The sequence below is a fragment of the Paroedura picta genome, chromosome 3, assembly GCF_049243985.1.
Source record: "Paroedura picta isolate Pp20150507F chromosome 3, Ppicta_v3.0, whole genome shotgun sequence".
NCBI lineage: Eukaryota > Metazoa > Chordata > Lepidosauria > Squamata > Gekkonidae > Paroedura > Paroedura picta.
Window position 1 is genome coordinate 100,474,409 of NC_135371.1, and position 23,933 is coordinate 100,498,341.

At 44.4% G+C, this 23,933-nt stretch overlaps 1 protein-coding gene across 2 annotated transcripts in view; it reads right to left on the reverse strand.

Annotated features, from left to right (window-relative positions):
* The window catches only part of DPYSL3 (dihydropyrimidinase like 3), a 109,163-nt gene that overhangs the window by 16,270 nt on the left and 68,960 nt on the right, over positions 1 to 23,933 (reverse strand). For both annotated transcript variants that reach the window (XM_077326987.1, XM_077326988.1), the window contains exons 4-7: positions 18,977 to 19,141; positions 16,843 to 16,904; positions 11,543 to 11,623; positions 8,168 to 8,236 (exon numbers count right to left, since the gene is read on the reverse strand). In XM_077326987.1, coding sequence (XP_077183102.1) covers positions 8,168 to 8,236; positions 11,543 to 11,623; positions 16,843 to 16,904; positions 18,977 to 19,141 — 377 coding nt within the window. The remainder of the gene's footprint in view (positions 1 to 8,167; positions 8,237 to 11,542; positions 11,624 to 16,842; positions 16,905 to 18,976; positions 19,142 to 23,933) is intronic.

Below are 23,933 nucleotides of genomic sequence, written 5' to 3' on the forward strand. Positions count from 1 at the left end.
AGTCAGATTTGACTTCTCAGTCCTTAGCGTGTAGTACTTTCCAATAAAGCTTTCTTTAATTAAGAAGCCTGTTGTGAGTTCTCTTCACATTTGACAGATGGTAGGTGAATTTCCTCCATGCCAGGCTGGATTCTGGAGATTTTTGGTAGGGGGGATCACTTGGGAGTGAAGCTGGGGTCATAGTGAGTGGGCAGGTGGTTGTGAATTTCCTAAATTGTGCAGAGGGTTGGACTATAGGACCCTGGCAGTCCCTTCGAATTCTGTGATTCTACCCACACTCATAAAGGAACCAGAATTAAAAAAATACAAAAATGTTTAACTTTATCATACACCTATGATAAAATTTCAAGACTCTCAGGATAATATCATAAGAAAGTATAAGGGACCCAGGATAAATTTTCAAAATACTCAGGATAGTATTATAAGAGGAGACTTGAGAATTCTAAGTGTTCAAAATTATTACTATTCAGCTAGAATAGGATGTATAATTAAATGGATAAATGATGATAGACACAACCCTGACACTAGTTGTGCAATATTTTGTGTGAGCACTTTTGTGATTCTGAATTTGGTTAAATAAAAGAGATAAAATAATTATGCTAATGATACTTTTGTTATTAATGTGTTTGAAAATGCTTGGATACAGATCAGGCCAAAATTAGCTCCTTGAATATCACATCTGGCTTCTGATATAAGTTCTAGAATTGACCCAAGCTGTAAAAGAAAGAAATTCCAAATTATGGAAAGATCAGAACGGCTGATTGCATACCAGTAGTGCCACTCTGGGGCGCTGCCAATGCAGTACTGCAGAACTGTATTCTCCACAGCTTCCTGTGTCCCCATGGGGCACACATTTCAGCATCTAGTCTGTTCCGGTGCTGAAATGTGTCCCCATGTGGGCATCTGGTCAGCCGCTGAAATGTGTTGTCCCAAAAGACACAGCTGCAGCTGCCCTGCTCCTTTCCTGTCGTCCACCTAAGGACCTTGCCCGGGGAGGGGGTGGTGGCACAGGGCCACGCCCCGGGAAAGAAGCAGGGCTGCCGCTTATTTGATGCGGCGGCTCTGCTTCTTTCCATGCACTGAGCAAGCCGCCTTTCCTGGGGACAGGCCCGCCCGCAAGCAGGGCCGCCGCGTCCACGTGACGGCCCTGCTCTTTGCCCGCCGCCGATGCACCTGCCTTGCCAGTCAGCGCAGCAGCAGCCTGTGCTCCCAGCCGCGCCCTTCGCAGAGCGCGGCTGCCCGTGAGTGCAGGGCCCCACCCCGCCTTTGCAGCCCGCCTAGAAAAGCCCGTTTTTATAAATGGGCTTTTCTTCTAGTTGTATATATTATAGATGTGTTTAGGGAGTGTTAGAATCTAGTTATTTGTTCAAGAATCTGCTGCCCCAATTGAAAAGGCTTTTTTCCTGCCTCTTATCAGTTTGGTCACTTTTGCCTCTCATGACATCACAGGTTTGTAACTTGGATATCTCATTTGCTGTTATAACTTTCAGCACTGAGATATTTTTTGAATATTGCATCATCCCCTATTCAACTTGACATGAGCCTATAGTGACTTCTGCCCGGCTGAATGTCAACCAGAAAGTGGAATGTTAAATACTTTTAAACACAAAACAGAACATGCACATAAACAAACTGTTTCAGGACCCAGAAAGTATTTATAATTCTCAAAGTTTGCCAAAGTTTCTGATTCAATACTAAATACTATTTCCTTTCTAAAATGAATTGAAAACAGTGTGAATCCAAATCCTTTGGCTTCTTCCTTAACATCAATTCAAATGGAAACATTTTAAATTTTATCTAAAACAGTCATAAAGGGAATGCAAAGATGGTATCTTGGAAAACAAGGTTGCACTTATCTTTAACTGTTGTTCACCAAGTGGTCTTCCATGCAGGCACATATGGAGCCATGCATGTACAGGCCTGCCACACAGATCTCCTTTTTTAAAGCTCTCAAGGTCAGCAAAGAACTGGAAAGCGTCTCCTACAGAATTAGTATCCACCCCTACCAAAGAGCAGAATGGGGGACACTTGGTGTTTGAAGAAGACACAAACAGATTCACCTAGGGATGTCCCCAGAAATAGGGAGTAGGTAATCATCGAGATACCATTTGGGAGTTGATATGTCGCCTCTGCTGAGGATGCTCACTGTCCCATTTGCCACCGCATCGATGTGGCAAGCCTCCAAGGAGACAGCATGTTGCATGATTCAATGCCGAAGAATGGAAACTGCTGAACAGAGGGAGAGGAAGCCAGTCCCTCTTTGCTTGTTTATACAGAACTTTGCTGTCTGTAGTTATTAGCACCCTGTTGCTGAGAACTAGGTCAGTAAAAGAAATGAAAACATATCTGACTGCCCTGAGTTCCAGGTTAATATGTGCACCATGTTCTGTGGGAGACCAATGTCAACTGGCCCAAGGGTACCACAGTGTAGCTCAAATTCAAAAAGGATGCATCCATAAAAACCTGAAAGTCATGGGAGGGCATCCCAAATGGGGAGCCAGTTAGTAAGTTCTCTCAAGACCAATACCACCCTAGGAACAGACCACAACGCTAGGAATGAACAACTTCCACCAGGAAGGGTCCAACTATAAGTTGGAGAATCTAAGGAATCTATTTTGAAGGGGCCTTATGAATAATCCGGTGAAGGGGACTACAATGTTAGTGATGGTAATGAAGCCTTTGTATAGACTTAATGGATTAAAATCTATCGGAGACAAACCTCTGAAACATGGCTCATGGGGGAAAGGCCTTTTCCATTTCCATTGTTAGGGTCTAGGAGGGCCCCAATTTATTTGATTTATTTTTACATTTATTTTACCTTTCGTGGCTCAAGGCGAATCACATAAGATCTAAAATGGTATTAAATATGCCATTAAGCATACAGAAAAAATTAAACATTTTAAACCCCTATAAAATTTAAAGTTAGTATTAAAATTACATAAAAGCTACCTCCTTCCTCACAAAAAAATTGAAAACTGAAAATGGAGGGCATATAAGAAGTTCTTGGAAGATTGGTTGATGGGGTGAAGTAAGAACATTTCTGCACGCCATAAATGTAGCGTATATGTAGCATAAATGTTGTATTCTGGTCCCTCCACATGACGTTACCTACATCCCACATCTGGGCAGCAAACTGCTTGTTACTGTCTTCATTTTAATGCGCTTCTCTGGGAATCCCAAAAAATCGATTCACCACCCTAAAAAGCACTAGTTTACGGAGAACAACCAACAGGCGACCAGCAGAAGGAAGATATAGAGGCTCAAACATGCTAAAGTCACCTGCAGCGTCCTGCCTTCGCTCCCACCTCCCTCTCCCTCTCCCTTGTTCCTGGGGAGGATAATTACTTTTTAAAAAATGGCTAACTTCCTGCAGCAATGAATAGGCGGACATGCGTGTAGGCAATGCTAGAAATAAAATATTTCATTCAACAAAACGTGCCTCTCGAAAGTATTCTCCCCCCCCACCCCCAAATCAGGAACTATATTAATTTATTCATTTATCAAAGGACTCAGCCGCTTCGGCTTCGGCACCCATGGAAGTCAATTGTGCCATATACTATAATGGGAATCTTGGTTTTCCTGCCTTTCCCAGGGGCCTTAGGATGGGATTTTGAGGTACAGCCTTAAAATGGTTGGCCCAAGGGGTCCACATCTAGGGGTTCCCAAAGAGGGTGCTCCCATCCACTCCATTATATCCTAAGGGATGGACTCTCCATTGGATATAATGGAGGGATGGGGCATGTAGAAATGAAACTCTTCGACATTTTGAAATTTGGAGGGGAGTCAGGGAAGAGCCTCCTGGAGCTATACTAAAAGTTTGAAGGCTGTACCTCAAATGCCCCCCCCCTGACCCGAGAAAGGCGGGAATGCCAAAATTCCCATTATAGTCTATGGCGCCATTGACTTTTATGGGCGCCGAACCTGAGGTGGCCGAATCAGGCCGTTCGTGCACAAGCCTACTCGTGATCCTATAAGGGGTGTTGTTCAAAAGCTCTATGTATCTATGATTATATGCATGGGGATTACTACAGAGATATATGATTAAATAAATTAGCGGGCATCGCAGGACCTTTAACTTGAGTCAGAATATGGAGGAAGAGGATTGGTTGCCTGAATTGACAGGAGGAAGTGTGTCGCGTATAAGGTGTGTTGCTCTCTTCTGTCTCTTCCAGCAACAGGTGAGGAGGGTAAGACATGCAAAAAGAAGGCAGACAAAAGGCGAGCAGCAAAAAGGTGAGGAGAGCCTGGGAGGCATGCTATAATGTCACACTATGCCATTCTACGGGTGTGATGCTATTTTTACTAATGTGTGGAATGCACCATTTCCAAACTGTACTTCCCAAGCGTTATGTAATAGAAGGATAAGCATCTACTCAAACAGGACTTGGTGCTCACAGGGATGACTTTCAAATGGAAATACTAAAAAAAAAAAAAAACAGCAGCACATGTATTTCACCATAGAAGCTGGCCTGTTTAAGTAAGAGACTGTTGGAAATGAAGGGAAAACACAGTAAGTGATTCAGGCTATGCATTTAATTACACATTTGCATCAGGCAGCTGGGAAAAACACAGTGGACTGCTACAGTGGACATTGCTTATGTGCAGTCTCTCACTCTCTTGGCAAAGGAAAGAACCCAAACACTTTCACTGAATAGTGGACAAGGGACTGGATTGGAGGATTCCTCATGACTTATTTTTAATGGCGCAAACATAGAGTTTAGCAGGCATTTTCAGAGCAGACAGATAAAAAAAGCTCTGAAAGCCCTGCAAACACCAACATTGTGCAAACGTGTGTAGGAGTACCCAATTCTTGCTTTCTCGATAAAGCAACAGGTGGGCACTTTTGCAGCTCAAGCCATTAGAAAGCACGCAGGTAAAATTCACACCATGGGGAATCTTCAGTGTCACTCTTTATGGTATATGATGGCACAAATTCAGACATTCTCTTTAATATTTTACAGATGTTTTATAGAATTCATTCACTTTCATTTGTATCTTGCCTTTCTCCCTAGTGGAGACCCACAGCTGCTTGTTCCACTCCCCTCTCCTCCTTCACAACAATCCTGTATGTGTGTGAGAGAAGTAAGTTTTATTGTATTAGCCATTGGCCATCACAATGCTGTCAAATCGACAGAGTATACAAAAATATGAGATAAAGGTTAGATTTTAAAAGGCAGGGATGGGTTTGCAGACAAAGTTGGTGAGGGGTTTGGATACCAAGTCGTATGAGGAAAGGTTGAGGGAACTTGGTCTGTTTAGCCTGGAGAGAAGACGACTAAGAGGTGATATGATAACCACCTTCAAGTATTTGAAGGCTGTCATAGAGAAGATGGAGCAGAGTCATTTTCTGTTGCATCAGAGAGGCAGACCAGAACCAATGGGTTGAAATTAATTCAGATCTGGAAGAAGTTCCTGACAGAGCAGTTTCTCCGTGGAATCAGTTTCTTTAGGAGGTGATGGGTTTTCCCTCTTTGGAAATTTTTAATCAACGGCTAGATAGTCACCTGACAGAAATGCTATGAACTTAGGCAGATTGTGAGTTGGGTGGGTAGAAAGGGATGTGCCAGTGTTTATCTCTTGTGGTCGAACTAGATGACCCTGGAGGTCTCTTGAGATCCTTTTCAACTCTATGATTCTATGATGATATCATCCCAATTGATCAGGTCCACACGGGCTAGCTCCATCTACATTTCAGTACTAGCCTGCTTTACATACTCTGCTTTAATTGACTGTTTTGGGCATAAGGGAGTTATAGTGTTTTCGAATACACGTCAAAAATACCCCCTTGCTCTCAGTCTTGCTTTTAGTTTTTGAATTAATGAAGGAATTTTGGAGGAAGTAAACGTGAGCAGAACCTTTTGGGTTTAATTGGAATGGTTAAATGACTCTCTTGACACCAAATTGACTGAAGAATGGTTTATCATAAGAAGCTCACTCAAGTGTCTTTTGGCCAACTGGGGGTCATCCCAGGTTGGAATCTGGCTCTATAATTGCAGAGTGTCAGACAGATCTTATCTGACCGCAGAACCAAATTCTGAGAGAAATGGTTAGCTACTAATTTACGCTCCCATTTAGATGCACATCCTCTTGGGGTACCTGGTGGAGTTTCTGGCTGTTTGCAGGTAGAGTATTTTGTGGGTGATAATCTTTAGCAGACAATGTAACAACTTCTATGGTAAGATGTCCCAATTAAGTTTCAATTTCCTCAATATTCCTAAAATACATTCCACAGTTCTTGCTATGAACTCAAAACGGTTACCAGTCACTGAATTTACTGCTCCCTCTGGAGTCCCCTCTAGATTGATAAGCCGTAGTAACTCTTTGGGTTGCTCCTATGAGGCTAATGCTCCTCCATTTGGCTCTTCTTCCACCTCCAATTCCGAAGCAAGAGCAGCAAAATGATTCTTGGTTTCTATGGCATATGTAAACTTTTCTCTTAGTTCCAGGATATGGGAAGAAATAAGGTTCTATTTTCAATTGTTTAGATGAAGGATGAAGACTTATTTCTTCAAAATCTCTCCAGTGCTTCCCAGAAGCCATATGTATATCTGATGCCTTACAAAGGAGTAGGAAATCACTAATCCACAAATCACAAAAATAACCTGGGTTCTATTATGAGTCTCTATCCCTCTCTTCTTTTACACTCCTCACTTCAACAGCTTTTACAGCAACAGAGGTTAAAATGTATTGTAATACTGGAGGTGCTCTGTCAGTCTTGGATTTCCAGAAAAAGGTATTAACACATCCTCTTGCAAAGTTGTAAGGTTGTAAAAGCAATGATATGGGACAATAAAACTGGTCTCCCAGTTGTAAAACAGTTTAAGTAACCTCCAAGCAACGTTATGACAAGGCAATCCTGATATCCTGCAGCCCTTGGAACTTGGTCTCTTTATCTTTATTTATACAGAAAAAAAGAAACAGACTGTTCGACAATTTCAGACAGTTCCACACTGTCTATTAAGAGGACAGCTGAGAGCCAGCTACGAAAACAAAACAAAAGATAAGAGAGAAAAAGTTGCATAGCAGCAGCTGGTGCGTCCATTTCCTCAGAAGTCTCAAACCAGAGCTCCCTGTGAGTTAGGCTAAGTAAGTGTAATCACTACACTACAAGTTCAAAAAACATTTTAGAATACATAAAGATTTTTCTTGCAACATTCCAGATAACCAAAGTGGCATAATATCCTGCACTGATGCAAGTGTGCAGCAATGACTGAGATTTGTCCAAAACTGTTCCAAATGTACCGCCTTCAGGGAGGTAAGTATCTGGTTAACACGTGGTTCCCCACATAGCCCAGAGCAATCAAGTTGTCCAGGATGGCCAACAATACTAAAAGTGCAAAACAAAAACAAAAACCCCACACCGTACAGTGTACTGTTTGAGCAAACAAATTGCACAAGCCAACCTCTAGCTCACAAATACTCAAAATCAGCTATAAAAATAAAGCCAGTATATAACATGCATAACAGAATTTCATCCATCATCAATAGTAGGTTCATGTTAAAATACAACAATCACTGATCAGCAACTCTTTCCCTGTTAAAGAACAAATGAATGGAAGTACTGTGTTTGATTGATAATTTGGTAGATGTTTGACCTTTGCGGATAATTAGCTGCTAACCCTAAGTAATCTGTATTCCTCTTGGAACTGCGGTACCATAACAGCCCAGAATGTAGTGTCATGAATGGGTATGGGGCAGAGAGGGAAATATATTTTTAAGGGACATCACAGCAAACTGTTAAAAAGGGCTGAGATGTTAATGTTGGATGTTATCCAAACAGGAATTTGACAGCAATTTCTAATTGGGAAATCCTTTATTCTGATTACTAAGGACTTTTTAACGTTAAGTTTTGTAGTAAATCAGAGATTAGAAACCAGAAAAGTTTTGACAACTATTTTCCAATATAGATGCAACACTGGCTATGCCACTGAGACAACTTTCAGTACACTGCATCTGATCAAATACCAGACTACTTACATCTCCCAAATCATCTGCTCAAAGTGAAGGCTTCAGAAATACGATACAGAAAGCAGGTGCACCAGAGTAGTGTAGAGTTCTTCTGGAATTGCACCAGGTCTTATCTACACTGAGACCAGTGCTGAATCTTTTTATATATGCAATACTACTTCCCAGGCAGAATTTCTGGATTTATCCAGTGTTACCTCACCTCTTCTGGCCTACTCAGCACATGGCCTTCTGGACCAGTTATCCCCATCTCCAGCATCCTGGCTTGCTCCTAAATAGAACAAGGAGAGGCTTTATTAATAAAACATGGATATAACTAAAGTTCACGATATGCAAAGCAGTGTGGAGCTTACCTTTAATTGTTGTTTATCAAAATGCCTTCTCTGCAGACACTGGGACTGTGCTTGCTCGGGCCAGCCACCGGAGGCTCTCTTACCAGTTCAAGGTGAGTCCTCCCCCTGCGGAGCTTGTTAGAGCAGCGGTCTGCAAGCTTCCGCTTGCCGCGGACCGCTGCAGAGTAGTGGGCGGAGAGGGCGGCTCGGGGGCCCGTGCACGCACGGCAGCCCCAGCGCAAACGCGCATGCGCGGAGAGCCGCGCACGAGTGTTTGCGCCCGGCATGGGCGCAAACGTGTGCGCACGGCAGTCCACGCAAGCGCGTTTGCGCCGCCGCCATACCGGCGGCCGCGGCTTTCCCTCCCGGCCCCTCCGGGCCACAAGCAAATTGGCCGCTAAAGCAGCCAATTAGATTGCGGCTTGGCAAGCTTCTCTTTTCCCCCCCTCCCGAAACAAGAAGCTTGCTGGGCCGCGAGCTAATCAGCTGCTTTGGCGGCCGATTTGCTCGCGGCCTGGCGAGCTTCTCGCTTCGGGGGGGGGAGGGAAGAAGGAGCTGCGGCCTGGTGCCGAGGCCTTTGTGGCCTGGCGCCGGGCCGCGACCCGCGGGTTGGGGACCACTGTGTTAGAGGACATTTTCCTGCCTAACTGTCATGAGTTGGGCTGGGCACAACCTGGAGCACAAACTCACGATCTGCGGAGTATAAATTCTCCATCTTTTTGGATGAGGTAGCCATGCTAACTGGATTCTGCCAGGGGGTCTTGGAGATGTCTGCCTTACCCTCCAAATAAGGGATAGCGATTATACCAGGCAACTCATCATAGAGCTTGTCTTATGGTCTTTGGTTGCTGGAAGTTACCTCTCTCAACAAATTAACCATTTGCTTCATTTGTTCTGCTTTGAGCTTCAGCTCTTCATTAGGTGAAGGGTCCCCTACAGAATCATCAGGGGATGGGTCCAATGGCAAATCTGAGCCAGGACCAGAAGGGGAGTCAGTTCTTGAAGTCTGCTCTTCCTCAGAATCTGAGTTAACCATAAGCAATTGAGACAGATCCACAGCATCACAGTCCTGTGTAGAGAGGTGCTTTAGTTCTGGAAGTGCTTCCTGCGATGGCCAGTCACCTCATTCCTGAGGTCTAGGGGTAGGAAAACAATAAGGGAAGCTTTGCCATGGAGGAGGAGGAGGCACAGTGCTCTACCATAGAGCCGAGGAGGATGGTTCTGATGGACAACTGCTGGAACTGCCAATGTACACTGGCCAGTCTCCGATCCCCTTTGGATAATGAAGGAACCAGGGAGGCATGTGGAGGCTTCTGTGGTAAGGAGATTCTCCTCTGTTCCATTGGAACCAGCTGATTTGGCTGGAACCAAAGAGTCACTTGATCATCCTGGAATTGGAATGCTGTTTCCCCTTACATTGGAACATGCCTTCTTAGGTGGGGGTTCAGCTGAATAAAGGGGTGATCAGACCCAACACTTTGGTTCTGTCCCTGGAACCAACAGAATCATGATGTTCTATGGCAGATTTACAAATTGATTGATTTTAACTGGTAATTTTGAAGGCAAGGATTTGCTGTGTTCTGCCAGGACAAACGTTTTTGCTGCCAGGCTATTAAAACAACAGAGAGCTTTCTCCCATAACCTTGCCTTCAAGCACGCTACTTAATTTGAGTGGGCCTTCAGAATAAATTGGAGGCAGATCTTGCATGTGGCTGTATTCGGTATCTTACCCAGCAGAAAACGCAGAGAAGATGCTCATGTGAGCGAGTCATTTTTGTACTGCACTGGGTACATTTTTAAAACAAATCCTCCTGTGACATTCCAAACAAAGGAAGTGAACTCAGGTCAAGAAACTTAAGAGAGAAAAACTCATGACACTCAGGAGCTGATGGAAACATGTCTTCACACTGTGAAAGTGAAGGAAGGACTGTGGGAAAGGAGCACGTGACTGCTAGGCAGGGAAATGACCTCTAAAGAAATATCAGAGTAGCTGTCGGAGTGCCTCTGGTGGCTGGCCTGTGCAAATGTAGCCCCAATGAAGAACAGCACAGAAAACTGGAGTAATTTTCCTTTTTTACTCTCCCCCCTTTTCACTTCTATTGTAGTCTTTTCTGAAACTAGTAACACAAATTCGGTTGGCTGATTATGTTGAAAGTAAGGATGTAGAGTGGAGGCGGGATTGGAATGAAGTTGGAGCCAGTGGCACGTCTAAGACCAACAAGGCATGAGCTTTTGTGTGCATACACTGGATTCAAACTTTGTTCTGTTGATTTAGACCAAAATGGCTATCTGCCCGAATCTATTTACATGGAATTGGAATGATATGGATCATCACTAAAGTGTTACATAACTTGGGTTGTCAAATGATTAATTTTTTAAATTCATTAAGCAAAGTTTATAACCATAGGAATCTCATAGCATCTTACATTCTCCGTTTCTTCCACTCCCCACAACAGACATTCTGTGAAGTAGGCAAGACTGAGAGAGCTGCTCTGTGAGAACAGCTCTAACAGGACTGTGACTAGCCCAAGATCACCTAGCTGGCTGCACATGGAGGAGCAGGAAATCAAACCCTGCTCTCCAGATTAGAGGCCACCACTCTTAACAACTACACCAAACTGGCATAGCATAAACTAGCATACTACAAAACCATTTTAATCAGGATTCTGCATAATAAAGGACGTTCTGCAAATGTATTAACACTAGCAGAATCCAAGAAGTAATCTACGTGACACAGAACTTGTTTGTTGTTGGCTCTGCTGATTAATTATTTGTAGTAAGTGATCAGGCAACTTATTTAACTGGTAGTTACTGCTAATGAATGTAAAAAGGTAAAGGTATCCCCTGTGCAAGCACCGGGTCATGTCTGACCCTTGGGGTGATGCCCTCTAGCGTTTTCATGGCAGACTCAATACGGGGTGGTTTGCCAGTGCCTTCCCCAGTCATTACCGTTTACCCCCCAGCAAGCTGGGTACTCATTTTACCGACCTCGGAAGGATGGAAGGCTGAGTCAACCTTGAGCCGGCTGCTGGGATCGAACTCCCAACCTCATGGGCAGAGCTTCAGACTGCATTTCTGCTGCCTTACCACTCTACGCGACAAGAGGCTCTTTGCTAATGAATGTAACAGTTTTAATTCAGGCTTTTACAATATCTTGCTGGCTGGAATGCAAGCATTCATCTGAAACAACACAAAATCCCTTAAACCATGTGTTTTGGTCACAGAAAAAGTAGCATAAAAATCACCTGTGCAATGATATCCCCATTTTCAGCATGGACTTGAGCTACAGCACCGAGGTCTCCCAAGAAACTAAATATCTCATAGAGCTGAAAAACAAGATGCAGTAAAGAATCCAGCATTAGGAAAACAGATATTTCATCTTGTGTGTTTCTAACTAGCATAGAAAATTTGTTTTTAGTGTAACTCTTTTTTCCTTAAAAGGGCCAAGTTAGTGATCACAGGACTGTAAATTCCCCATTCAAAACCTGAAGAGAAACAATATCATTTATTGAGATGTTAGGGGAACAATAAGAATGGGGCACCTGCTGCTTCCCAGGTCCTCATGGGTGATTTTCCACATTGAACCTGGGCTGAATCTGCACGGAGATTTTATTCCAATTCCAGGTAGATTCAATCCCTGCCATCTACACTAAATGTGGTTTTGATTTTGGGAGATTAAAGGGCTTTCCGCACCGGGATCCTTGTAGCAAATTGTTTGCTGAACGAAAAATCGCCATTTAAATAGTGGAATTCGTCATTATGCATACCTGACTTTGTAGTGGAATCCAGTTGCGTTTCCATCGTTTCCCACAAGCTTCCGGTCTCAGCAAAAATCGCTAGAAAGGAAGCGCTATTGCCGAGCTCGTCCCGCCCCTGGCAGTCAAGCATCCAATGGGCAGCCGTTAGCATGATCCCAAACAGCCCCTTTCCCTTTAAGAAAGGTTTAAAAAAAAAAAAACACACCCATTGCAACGAATATGTGTTGATTCGTTGCAACGGAGAGACCCATCCAGCTGGCAGGTGTGTTTGAGCTGTCGTTTCATCGTTGCCACGCTCCCCCCGAGTGAAAAAAAAAAATCCCCCCCCTCACGGGCCCGATTTTTGGCCGAAAACAGTGTAAAAAATAAAGGGAAAATACATCAGCAAACGGGCTTCTCTGTTGTTTGTGCTTAGTGACTAAACAGCTCTGGGGAGGGACTGAAGCCGGGGAAGCCTCTAAACAGAGGCTTGCTGGTGGGTTGAACTCCGCTCGCTCGGAGAAAAAAAATTGGCGATCGCTTCGCCGGAAGATCAGAGGAGAGAGCCAGGGGGAGGGACTTTGTAGAAACCACAACAATGGTAATGCACAGAACTTTCCCGCTAGTGTTGCAGATTGGTTGCAGGAGTGTAGCGCTTTCCGGAGGGTGAATCCACTTTTGGGGATTTCCCTGAAAGCGCTACAAGGAAGCGCTTTTTGCGGATCGGTTTCAGGTGTGTGGCAGATTGTCAACGACGTTGTGCATAATGGCAAATCAGTAGCGTTTTCAATTGGCAACCATTGTGCGATTTTGAAGGCGTGCGAAAAGCCCCTTAGATTTTCCCTCTGGAACAAGTAGGATTGATCTGGAGTGGCCCTACCTTTTCCCCACAACATCCTGGAGTAGTTATAACCCTCAATATTTGAATAATCGGTATAACTAAAGGTGCAGCTCTCCTTGTCCTGAACTAACTAGCTGCCTTGAGCCTCCAACAATATATAAAAGCCCTGACTGGACAGGGCATCAGTTCGAAGGCTTCCTTGTTCCAAGGCTGCAAGGTTTCCCTTAAAGGGGAAGCCCTAACTTCTTTCAGCAGAGGCTCCAGAAGCCCTAACTGCTGTTGGCAGAGATTTTCCTCTTGGATTTATTCCCTCTCATTTGCTGTCTCCAATCCTTCCCCACCCCCCACCCACAGAAAAGAAAGAATGAGGCTCCTGCTGCGCTTGGCTCCCCCCCCTTCTGAGCTTCCCTAATCACGTGCAGAGCACTTTTCTGTTTCAATGGGGGGGGGCATAGAGGAAGACACAAGTTCAAATTGATCTGAATTCAGGAGGATCCACAACAAAATTAACAAATTAAGTGCAGAATCAGCCCTGGTCCACCCCAAATTATTGCCTCCACATGAGGCAGCTAGGGTGGAGAGATTCCTTTGTGTTTTGCAATGGCAGGGGTGGGGGATGGGTTATTTTCACTAAGGTAGGATTGTGTTTCAATGAAATCCTACCTTCATGAAAAAAATTTAAATGCCCCAGTCTGCTCCATGCCATCACAAAGTGCCGTAGAGCCAACTGAGGCATTTTTTGTCTTTCTGAGATGCTGAAAGATGGGGAGGAACCGGGCCTAAAAGGCCCATCTTTTCCCTTTCCACATGGGCCTAGCCTGGGAAAGGCCCCAAAAGGGAACACGTAAAAATCCACATTCCCTTGCTGAAGAGAAACAGAGGGCCTGATTCAGGCCAGGGCCGGCACCGGTCTCATATGGAAGTGAGGATTAGCCCTGCTGCCAGACAAGCACCAGCCTGGCCTTTTTCCCCTGTGAGGAAAAGGTCTAAGTCTCTTCTCCTCAGAGTCACTGAGAAGCCACTTTTGCTCAGTCACCAAGAAGCCATTTTTCCTCACGGTATTGATGGCTCACTAAAGAAGACAGCTACTCCTCTGCTTCCTTTCTCTGTCTTCACAGGGATTCCCCCCCCCCCCACACACACACAGTCTGTTTTCCCCAGGAATTTCTGCTTTAGAAATTCTCTACACCAGGGGTAGTCAACCTGTGGTCCTCCAGATGTCCATGGACTACAATTCCCATGAGCAAATACTGGCAGGGGCTCATGGGAATTGTAGTCCATGGACATCTGGAGCAGTGGTCCCCAACCTTTCTGAGGTTGGGAACCGGCAGGGCATCGGGCCGCGCCCGCACGGACCATGCCCGCACGGCCACGCCCGCACATCGGCCCGCGGCCACACATCGGCCTGCGCCCGCGGGCCATGCCCGCACGGCCACGCCCGCGCATCGTGTCGCGCCCCGCACGGGCCGCACATGCGCGATGCGCGGCCCGGCCCTGATTCCCTCTCCCCGCCCTCCCGCAGTAAGAAGCTTCCTGGGCTGCAAGCTTGCAGCCTGGGAAGTTTTTTACTGCGGGGGGGGCGGGGAGAGGGAGCCGCGGCCCAGCGCCATGGCCTTCACGGCCCGGCGCCATGGCCTTCACGGCCCGGCGCCATGGCCTTCACGGCCCGGCGCCATGGCCTTCACGGCCCGGCACCAGGCCGCGGCCCGCAGGTTGGGGACCACTGATTTGGAGGACCACAGGTTGACGACCCCTGCTCTACAGCATTGGGGGGGGGGATGCCTCAGCTTTTTCTGGCAGCTTATCCTTCTTGGAGTTTTCCCTCTCCTTCTCCCCTCCTGTTGCCAAGAAACCACTTGTCCAGTTTCCCTGTAGGGAGCAGCTTATCTAGAGAGCAGTGTCTTTAGGCTAGGCCACTATGCAGATGAAAGCAGGTTGCACAGGTTTAAATAAGAAATAAGCATTTTTATAAGGCTTACATTAGAATAAGACAGTCTAACAGAAGCTCTAGCAGGATGTCAGTGGAAAAACACGGTTAAATTAAGTATAACAAAACAAGGAAGATTTCAACACAAGGAACTGGATATTCTGATAGTGATACAACATACCATCTAAAGTGGTATATAGCAATATGGTAGATATACCATCTAAGACGGTATACAGTGAAAAGCTATTACTACTGGTTGAAGCCTATGCCTCCTAGTCACTCTTATGTTTTATGTTTGCCTTGCAACCAGACATCCAGCATGTTATTTAAAGAAGTGTTTCAACAACAAACTAAGTAAATATGGAGAGTCATCTGCACATATTTATGATAATTTTTACTTGAATTTGAAGCACAGAATGAAATGCAGGATTCTGGATATTGGGTAAATCTTTTAAAAGTAACTGATCCTGGTGTTTGTTCCTTGTCCTGCTCTTTTAACATTAGGAGTGGGATGCCTGAAGTTTTATTAGGCAGTTTCCCCTGTATTTCATAGAATCATAGTTGGAAGGGGCCTCCATGGTCATCTAGACCAAGCCTCTGCATAATGCAAGAGCTCATAACTGCCTGCCCACCCACAGTGATCCCAATTTCATGCCCAGGAATCCCTCCAACAAAAATCTCCAGAATCCAGCCTGGCCTGGAGGAAATTCACCTATCACCCCACAGTGTAAATTAGCAATTCCCTTGGTATGCAAAGAAGGGCCACAAGGGACAAACACTGGCACATCACAATCTGCCAAAGTTCGTAAAATCAACATTTCTGTTAGATGACTATCTAGCCTATGCTTAAAAACTTCCAAGCCTGTTCCATTTAGGAACCGCTCTGTAAGAGTGCTCGTTGAATTGAACAGGAAAACTGCTTTTAAAGCAAGTTCCTTTATTCAGACATGTAGACATCATTACAAAGGCATAAAGAGGAATAGTGGATCAAAGGAAAGACTCCTCTGATAAACCCAAGCACACCTCATTCCCCCCTCCCTTGGGAAGGGAATGGCCTGCATTTCAAATAAGCACCTCCTCAATTCCTTCATCCAAATCTACCTGAATTTAACCACCTCAGCAAGTTTCAGTGCTTTTAACATGTTTTCTGGCAAACAGGCCTTTTGCAGGGATGCAGATAAGAGAGCTGTATTAACATTTAATCTGTCTTTCACTTAAGATCATCCCAAATGCCTATGTGACTGTCAGTTATTTACCAGCATAGTTCCACCTGCTGAGTGTAACTGCAGAAGGTACATCCACACTTCCAATATTCAGAATGGAATGCACTCTACAAAGACTGAATGCTCCAGCAACCCACCAGGGACCTAGGAAAATCACTTCACCTTGGGGTTAAGTAGTTCTATATAATGTACAAGACCAGCCTTGCTGGATGACATTATATATTTACCTGTTTTGGTCCTGATCCTCACATGGTGAAACGAGCATCCGAAAGAGCTGAAGGCCCTGACAGAACTGGCTCAGTTCTGCAGGGCATGCAAGACAGAACTCTTCCACTAGGCATTTGTTTGAGGCCAGGCTGAGAAAGATCTATAGCTCCTCCTCTGATGTTTGAACATCTGATGTTTTAATGTTTATTGTTTAATTATTGCTGTATTTTTATTGCTTATGAACTGTTGTTAGTTGTGGCAAGTTGGCTGGCCAGGAGTGGTGGCCTATTAATTTAACAAACATATAAACAATATCCTGCTAACAATAACAGGCAGCCAGATGCCCCTTAAAGTTCACATGCAGGCCATGAAAGCCCCAATATCTGATTTTCTGAGGCACAGTGCCTAGTAACATGGAGGTTCTTTCTACTTATGGTTAATAGCCATTGACAGATCTTTTCTAGAAGTGCATTTTCAAATTACATTATAAAATTTCCAGAAAATGTCCTTTGACTATACCTAAATGTACTTTGACAGGGGTTTCAACCCTGCAAAAAGGAAAGGCAGCACTTTTCTATACACAAGTTCAAGATCCTAACATAGCTCTTACCTCTGTATTTGACATCTGGTACAAATCCTTATAGGCCATGTAAACCATGAACGAATTAACTCCTTTGGGAATGGAAAATTACATACGAGAAAAAATTAGAAAATAAGTTGTTAATATAAACCATGTTATTAAAATGGAAATGTCTGCAAAACACACATGAAATTAGTCATATACAATGGAATGAAATTTTTGGGCAAGAAATGGAAACAAAATAAAACTATTTGTTTATTCTTCTAGAGCTTTGGAATGCTGTATTTGTCTAGTCATATAAAACCTAAACTGAGGTCAAACTGGCCGTATTTTGGAAATAATATTAAGTAGGACTTTTCCCACTTTGTATTCTTCATTAATTTTCACAAAATTACAGAAATCATCCTTGTATGGTAGTAATAATCAAACAAAGCCGCACTTAGGTGATGAACAGAATATGAAAGCCTGCAACATGTACATTATTAACAGCACTGATAATGTACTTTGTAACCACTTTTGACAGGGCAAAGATAATTATTTTCATATTGTACTCTCCAGCCATGCTTCTGAAATGCCAGTCTTCCCAAGTAATAGGAATACATGGTTATTTTCAACAATGACTACTATGTCATTGCAGAGTTGAACTGCAAATCCTTTCAAAAGGTAACAACAGAAGATACTGTTGTTCTGACACATTTGTTAAAACATATATATATATATATATATATATATATATATATATACACACACACACTGGACTATCTTTCAGCAATTCCATAACATTAATTTGACACTAATGTGACATTATAATGTTTGACTATGCCCTAGTGCTACAGCAGATACTTTTCCCCTCACTTGTCTGTACAGTTAAGCCTTGGAAACAGGACAGAAGTGCCTAGTTAAAAGACACTTATGGCTTTATGTCAATAATTGACATGCCATACCTTACCCTGCAATGAAACGCAGGCTATTCATAAGTCAATCAGCCTGATCTCATTTGATGAAAAATTCCAACAAAAGGAACCAAAGACACATATTGGGTCCAAAAATCTCATATTTAATGCAGAAATGTAAGTATTAGGCTTGTGAGTCCAACAACTCAGAGGGCCATTCCGCACCAGGATCTATGTTGCAAATTGGTTGGGGAACGAAAAAACGCCATTTTAAATAGTGAAATTCGTCGTTATGCATACCTGCCTTTGTAGTGGAATCCAGTTGCGTTTCTATCGTTTCCCACAGGTTTCCGGTCTCTGCAAAAATTGCTAGCCAGGAAGGGATATTGCCAAGCTTTGTCCCACCCCTGGCCGTCAATCAAACGAGCAGCCAATGGGCGGCCGTTATCATGCTCCCAAAAAGCCCCTTTCCCTTTAAGGAAGGTTTAAGGTTAAAAAACCTTCCTTAAAAAAAAACAACATACGTTGCAACGAATCTGCGTTGATTCGTTGCAACGGAGAGCCCAATCTAGCTAGCAGGTGGCGTTTGAACTGCGTTTCATCGTTGCCACGCTCCCCCCGAGTGAAAAAAAATACACCCCCCCGCCCGCACAGGCGCGATTTTCGGCCGAAAATAAAGTGAAAAATAAAGGGAAAATAAACCAGCAAACGGGGCTGTGTGGTGCTTGGTGACTTAAAACAGCTCTGGGGAGGGACTGCAGCCGGGGAAGCCTCGCTGGGTAAACAAAGGCTTGCCGGTGCGTTGATCTCCGCTCGCTCTGAGAGAAAAAAAACAGTGATCACTTCGCTGGAAGATCAGAGGAGAGAGCTAGGGGGAGGGACTTTGCAGAAACCGCAACAATGGTAATGCACAGAACTTTTCCGCTAGTGTTGCAGATTGGTTGCAAGAGTGTAGCGCTTTCCGGAGGGTGAATCCACTTTTTAGGATTTCCCTGAAAGCACTACAATGAAGCGCTTTTTGCGGATCAATTTCAGGAGTGTGGCAGATTGTCAACGACGTTGTGCATAACCGCATTTTTGTAGCGATTTCAATTTGCCACACTCCTGCTACAAAGAATCTGTGCGGAATGGACCAGAGTATGTATCCCAGAAAATCTATAGCACATACACTCTTTACACATTCTATAAATGTCATAAATTCCAATTAGCCAACACCAGAATGAGGTAAGAAAAAGGGGAAAGAAAACACCTGACATATGGCATTGACAAACCTTTCTCTTTGATGAGTGTCTGCACTTCCTGTTTGACACTGTCATTCCAATGAGTGATGTCCACATGCAGAGAATAGTCACAGCAAGCCTTTCCATCACCCCATTCTCGCCACTTCTCATAAGCTTCTATCAGGCTGGACTCTGGCTCAGGGACAACATGGTCAACTGTTAAGAAAAGAAGCAAACTTTACTACAACATGAACATGCTGTGTATTTCCCACTGTCTGATCTGGAGCAAATTTTGCATTATCAGTCGATGAGTACTGTCTTCAAAAGGTCTGCTACCCTTCCTCCCACTATACAATTCAACACAAATAACTGAGCACACAATTAAAAAAAAAAGATTCTATGACACCTTAAAGATTAATTGTATCATAATCTTCTCTGGGCAAGAGCTATAATCACATTCTCACCAGGCATTCTCTAGCAGCAGCACTAAAATTACTCATGCCTAAGTGCTAAGCGAAAGTAATTGTATTCTCACTGTCTTTTCCATATGCACAATACATGACACAAAATATTCCTTTTGAAGCTAACTAAACTAAATTAAATCATGTGAAACATCTGTTCTACATTCCATTGCTCCAGATGCATCTTTCGGATGAGGCAAATTCTGTGCAAGCAAACATACAAAAAATCCTGGAGACAGTGAAGTATGGAAGGGTACAGGAATACTTGGGAAGAAATAGGAATTTTTTTAGAAGACCCTTCATTAATCCAGAGTTTGCAACTCACATGTGTCTACCATAATGGAAAAATTCTCTCCAATATTTCACAACTTACTGTCTCTAATTTCCCTGATACATGTTGCAATTTCTCATATACACTTAGAGTACATTTATAAGAAAGAGAAAAAAAACTAAGGAACTGTGATGCAACAGATTAATAGTTCTGGCACCACACCAAGTGCTTTTAGCAAGTTGTTGCTGAGATAAAATAGGACCTCTTCTACTTCTCATCTTTTACTGCCATCCATTAAAAAAACACCCTAAAAACTAAGATACAGGCTAATGTGCCTTTTTATTGCCCCTCAACTCTTACTGCAGCTATTTCATGTAACCAACACTGTGGTTCTTTCAACAAATGGCAAGGGAGGTGCAGGAAGAAAGAAAACTGAAGTTTTCAGCCATCTATATCCATGCTTGCAACTTGTTCTAATGTTCTCATCCAAATAAAGTCACAAGAAACATGCAAGTAGGACTGCTAAACTGCAAACGAAACCATGTAGTGTGGCATAGTGGTCAGACCACAATTTGGGAGACCCCTAGTTTGAATCCCTATTTTACCACAGTAGCTTGCTGGGTGACTTTAGACCAGTTAACATTCTCTCAACCAAATCTACCTCACAGAATGTTGAGGATAAAAAGGAAGACAGTGGAACAAGGTAAGCTGCTTTGGGTGGGGTATAAATGAAGTAAGTAAATAACAAACAAATAATCAAAACCAATATCTAAAATGAGGTTGGAATTTTTGTTTTGTTTTGTTTGCCTCAAGCATGCCGAGATCGACCAGTGGCTTACCTGTGAGGGATCCTTCTCCCCAGAGGTACGGGAAGACATCCTTGGGTGTTTTTCACCCCTCTCTTCAGGGAGGCAAATCTGCTTTTTCCCCTTCCGGTGACCAGCAGAGGGCAGACTTCTTGCCCAGTTGGAGACTGCCAAGTAAGCCATGACATCTGTGCAAATACACACTCAATAACTTGTATAACTACAAGAAGCAGTCCCTTGAGGGGAAAAAAGCTTAACTATCCTGAAAAACATGGAATGCATAAACCAAACTTGTTAAACAGCATAAGATAAGAATACAGCAAGAACAGATAGAAAAAACAACTTCTGGGGTGGGGGGGATCTTCCTGTACCTCTAGGGAGAAGGACCCCTCACAGTTAAGCCACTGGTCGTTCTCCCCAGAGGTGGAAGACATCCTTCGGACTTCCCCGAGCAGTGTCCCTAAGGATGGGAAGTTGTTTCCAAATGAATCACCTTCTGCAGGACAGATCTGCCAAAGGCAGCATTAGCTAAGCTGGATGGATCTATTTTGTAGTGTTTGGTGAACATTGCCACTGATGACCACATAGCCACTTTGTATATTTCTTCAAGAGGAATCTGATTAAGAGAGGTTGCTGTGGCCTTTCTTCAAAATTCTTTTCCGCTCAATTTCCAGGCAGCTAACAGGTACCATTCCAGTACCAGATTGGACTTTGTTGTAGTAAATCTGGTGTCACTGGGAAGAAGATGGGTCCGTGGACTAATATTTGCATTACTAAGGAAAACCAGGGTCTTCTTGGCCAACGAAAGGTCACCAGAATGACTTGGACCCTGAGTTATTTGATACTCCTGAGCACCCTGGGGAGTAACGGGTTTGGAGGAAAGGCACAAAGAAGTTTTGCCAGACAAGGAGAGAGAAGTGTGTCTGTTGCCTCAGCTTCCTGCTGATAGAACTGGGGCAGGAACCTGGGAAGTTGAGCGTTCATCTTGGATGTAAACAGATAGAGAGCTGGAGTCCCCAGTCTGGACCATCATCCAAAATAAGTCTTTCTTGAGGGACCATTTCCCTTCCAGAATCATCATCCTGCTGAGCCACCTGGCTATTGTCCCTTGAACATGCTTGGCTTGAATGGACAGCAGGTGTCTTCTGCCCACCCTAGGACCTTTAGTGACTCTGCATGAAGTGTTGGGGAGTGTGACCCCCCCTTGTTGGTTTATATGCGCTTTGTCAGCTATGCTGTCCGTTCTTATTAGTACTGCTTTTCCCTTTAAGGCCTGAGTTTAGGTGAATGAGTGCCTTGAAGATGGCTCTGATTTCTAGAAGGTTGATGGAAAGCCCCTTCTCTCCCATTGACCATAGGCCTTGAACAATATTTCCCTAGTAGGTGTCCCCCCAGCCCTAAAGGCTGGCATCCATGAACAGTTCTACCTCTTCTGGTAGGATGGTTTCCCTGCCTTGAGATTGGGAATATGCATCCATGATTTTAGGCTCAATCTGACTTGAGGTGGAACACTGAGTTTTTTTGTCCCTCTTGTTGATAATACTCCACTGATTTGGCCTGAGGAATTTCTGGTTACCTGGAATGAAGTCATGCCCACTGTAATGTTTCCAGACAAGAAATGAAGAGATCAGTCCGCGTCGTCAGGAGTTAGAATAAGCACAGTGCAGGGAAAGGCAGAGAATAGTTGAAACAAAGCCAAGGTCAAAGTCCAGATAGCAGGTATTCAAACAAAGCCAGTCCACTTTACCGAATGCGTCGTCAAAACCGGTGCCAAAAGTCAGAGAAGCCAGAGATAGTCAGTCCAATATACCAGAAGAGTAGTCAAGCCGATGCCAGGAGTCACAGTAGCCAAAGGGATTCAGAAGAATGCAGGAGTTCAAAACCGGTCTGGAGGGTGTCTGTATAAATTGCATCCATGCTGAAGTCTGTTGCTTCTCTTAAATGCAGCCCAGCTAATTCACTGCACCTGGGGAATGACTCTGACCTCCCCCGATGTGCTTCCAGCTGGGCCCCATCTATGTTGACAGCTGCCTGCAGCCTCCGGCTCCTTCAGCATTCTGCCAACCCCACCCTACGGCTTCTCCTGAGTCGCTCGGGCGATTCCTCTGAGTCTGATTCAGACTGTTGCTGCTGTGCCAGTGTCCACGATCTCTCCTGAGCCGGTCCCGGCTGACTGGAACAGCCCTCCCCAGTGTCCCTGTCAGACTCCCCTGATTCTTCAGCCAGAGTTGAGTCAGCTGCCAGGTCCTGTTGCTCTGGCAACTCCAGGGAGATGGGAAGTGGCAGCAGGGGCATGACACACAGTCTTCTGACCTTGTCTGTGATGTGCTGGACCATCTTATTAGCCCATAGGAATGTAGCCTTATAGATAACTGAGGAAATAGAAGAGGTATGAAGAGCTGACACTTTGTGAGACTTACACAGGGCAAAGTCAGCTTTTTTGTCCAACACGTCCTTGACCGTATCTTCACTGTCTTCTGACAGTAGGCCAAGAGCTTGCAAAGTCACCATGGGTGCACCAACCCCTGAGACCTGCAGAAACTGTTTGGCATAATCAGGAAGAGTGTAACGTTTCTTAGCATAAGAGGGAAACTATTTATCAGCCTTGGGTTTTACCCACTCCTTCCTGAACTGTCGATCAAAATAATCTGGCAAGGGAAAAAGCCTCTGAGTATATTCTTCAGGGGGGAAAAATTCAGACGTTTCCTTTGACCTTTTGCCGTTTTTAGGAGTACCCCCACTTCCTCAGTAAGGGGAAGTTTGAGATCCAGAGCTGCTAGGGTCTTATCTAATCATGATTATATTCTTCAATTATAAAAAGTCTCTTGGATGGATTTGGAAACTCAATATCCACCTCCAAATCCTCATCTGTTAAAAATTCAGTATCAGGTTTAGCGTGGGAATCACTATCAGATGAATGCTCATCAATGCAAGGGCTAAACCTTCTCTTCCTGGCAGCTTTGGTAGGCCACAAACATCTGTGGTGAGAAGAATCATATTCATAGTACCTGGACGGTGGTAAGGTGAGAAGTCTGATCTATCCTACCCCCTGTGCCTGCGCTCTAAGAATTACCAAACAGGCTGCATGTGCTTCGCAATAGAAGCGTTAATTGCATTTCAAATATCAGAAGATACCAGGTTTTGCCCATCGGGCCTTACTGTGCCATCCTGAGAGACCTCTTCAGGGTTGTTCCATGGGGTCTCCTGCTCGGTCTTGCCTGGGCTGGAATAGGCTGCAGCTCTGAGGCAAGATGGCTCATGGAGGCACTTGCCACCGCTTCAAACTGGCGCCCGGCCACAGCCACAACCATCCATTTGGCACACTTACTCCATTCAGCCTGATGCACTCTGACCAGATGCGAAGCAGCCATAGCTAGCTTGCCCACCGGGCCACGGAGCTCCTCTGCACCTCAAGCGATGCCGATGTATCATCTTTGGGGAGGAAGTCATTGTCCTTCCTCTTCTCCTCC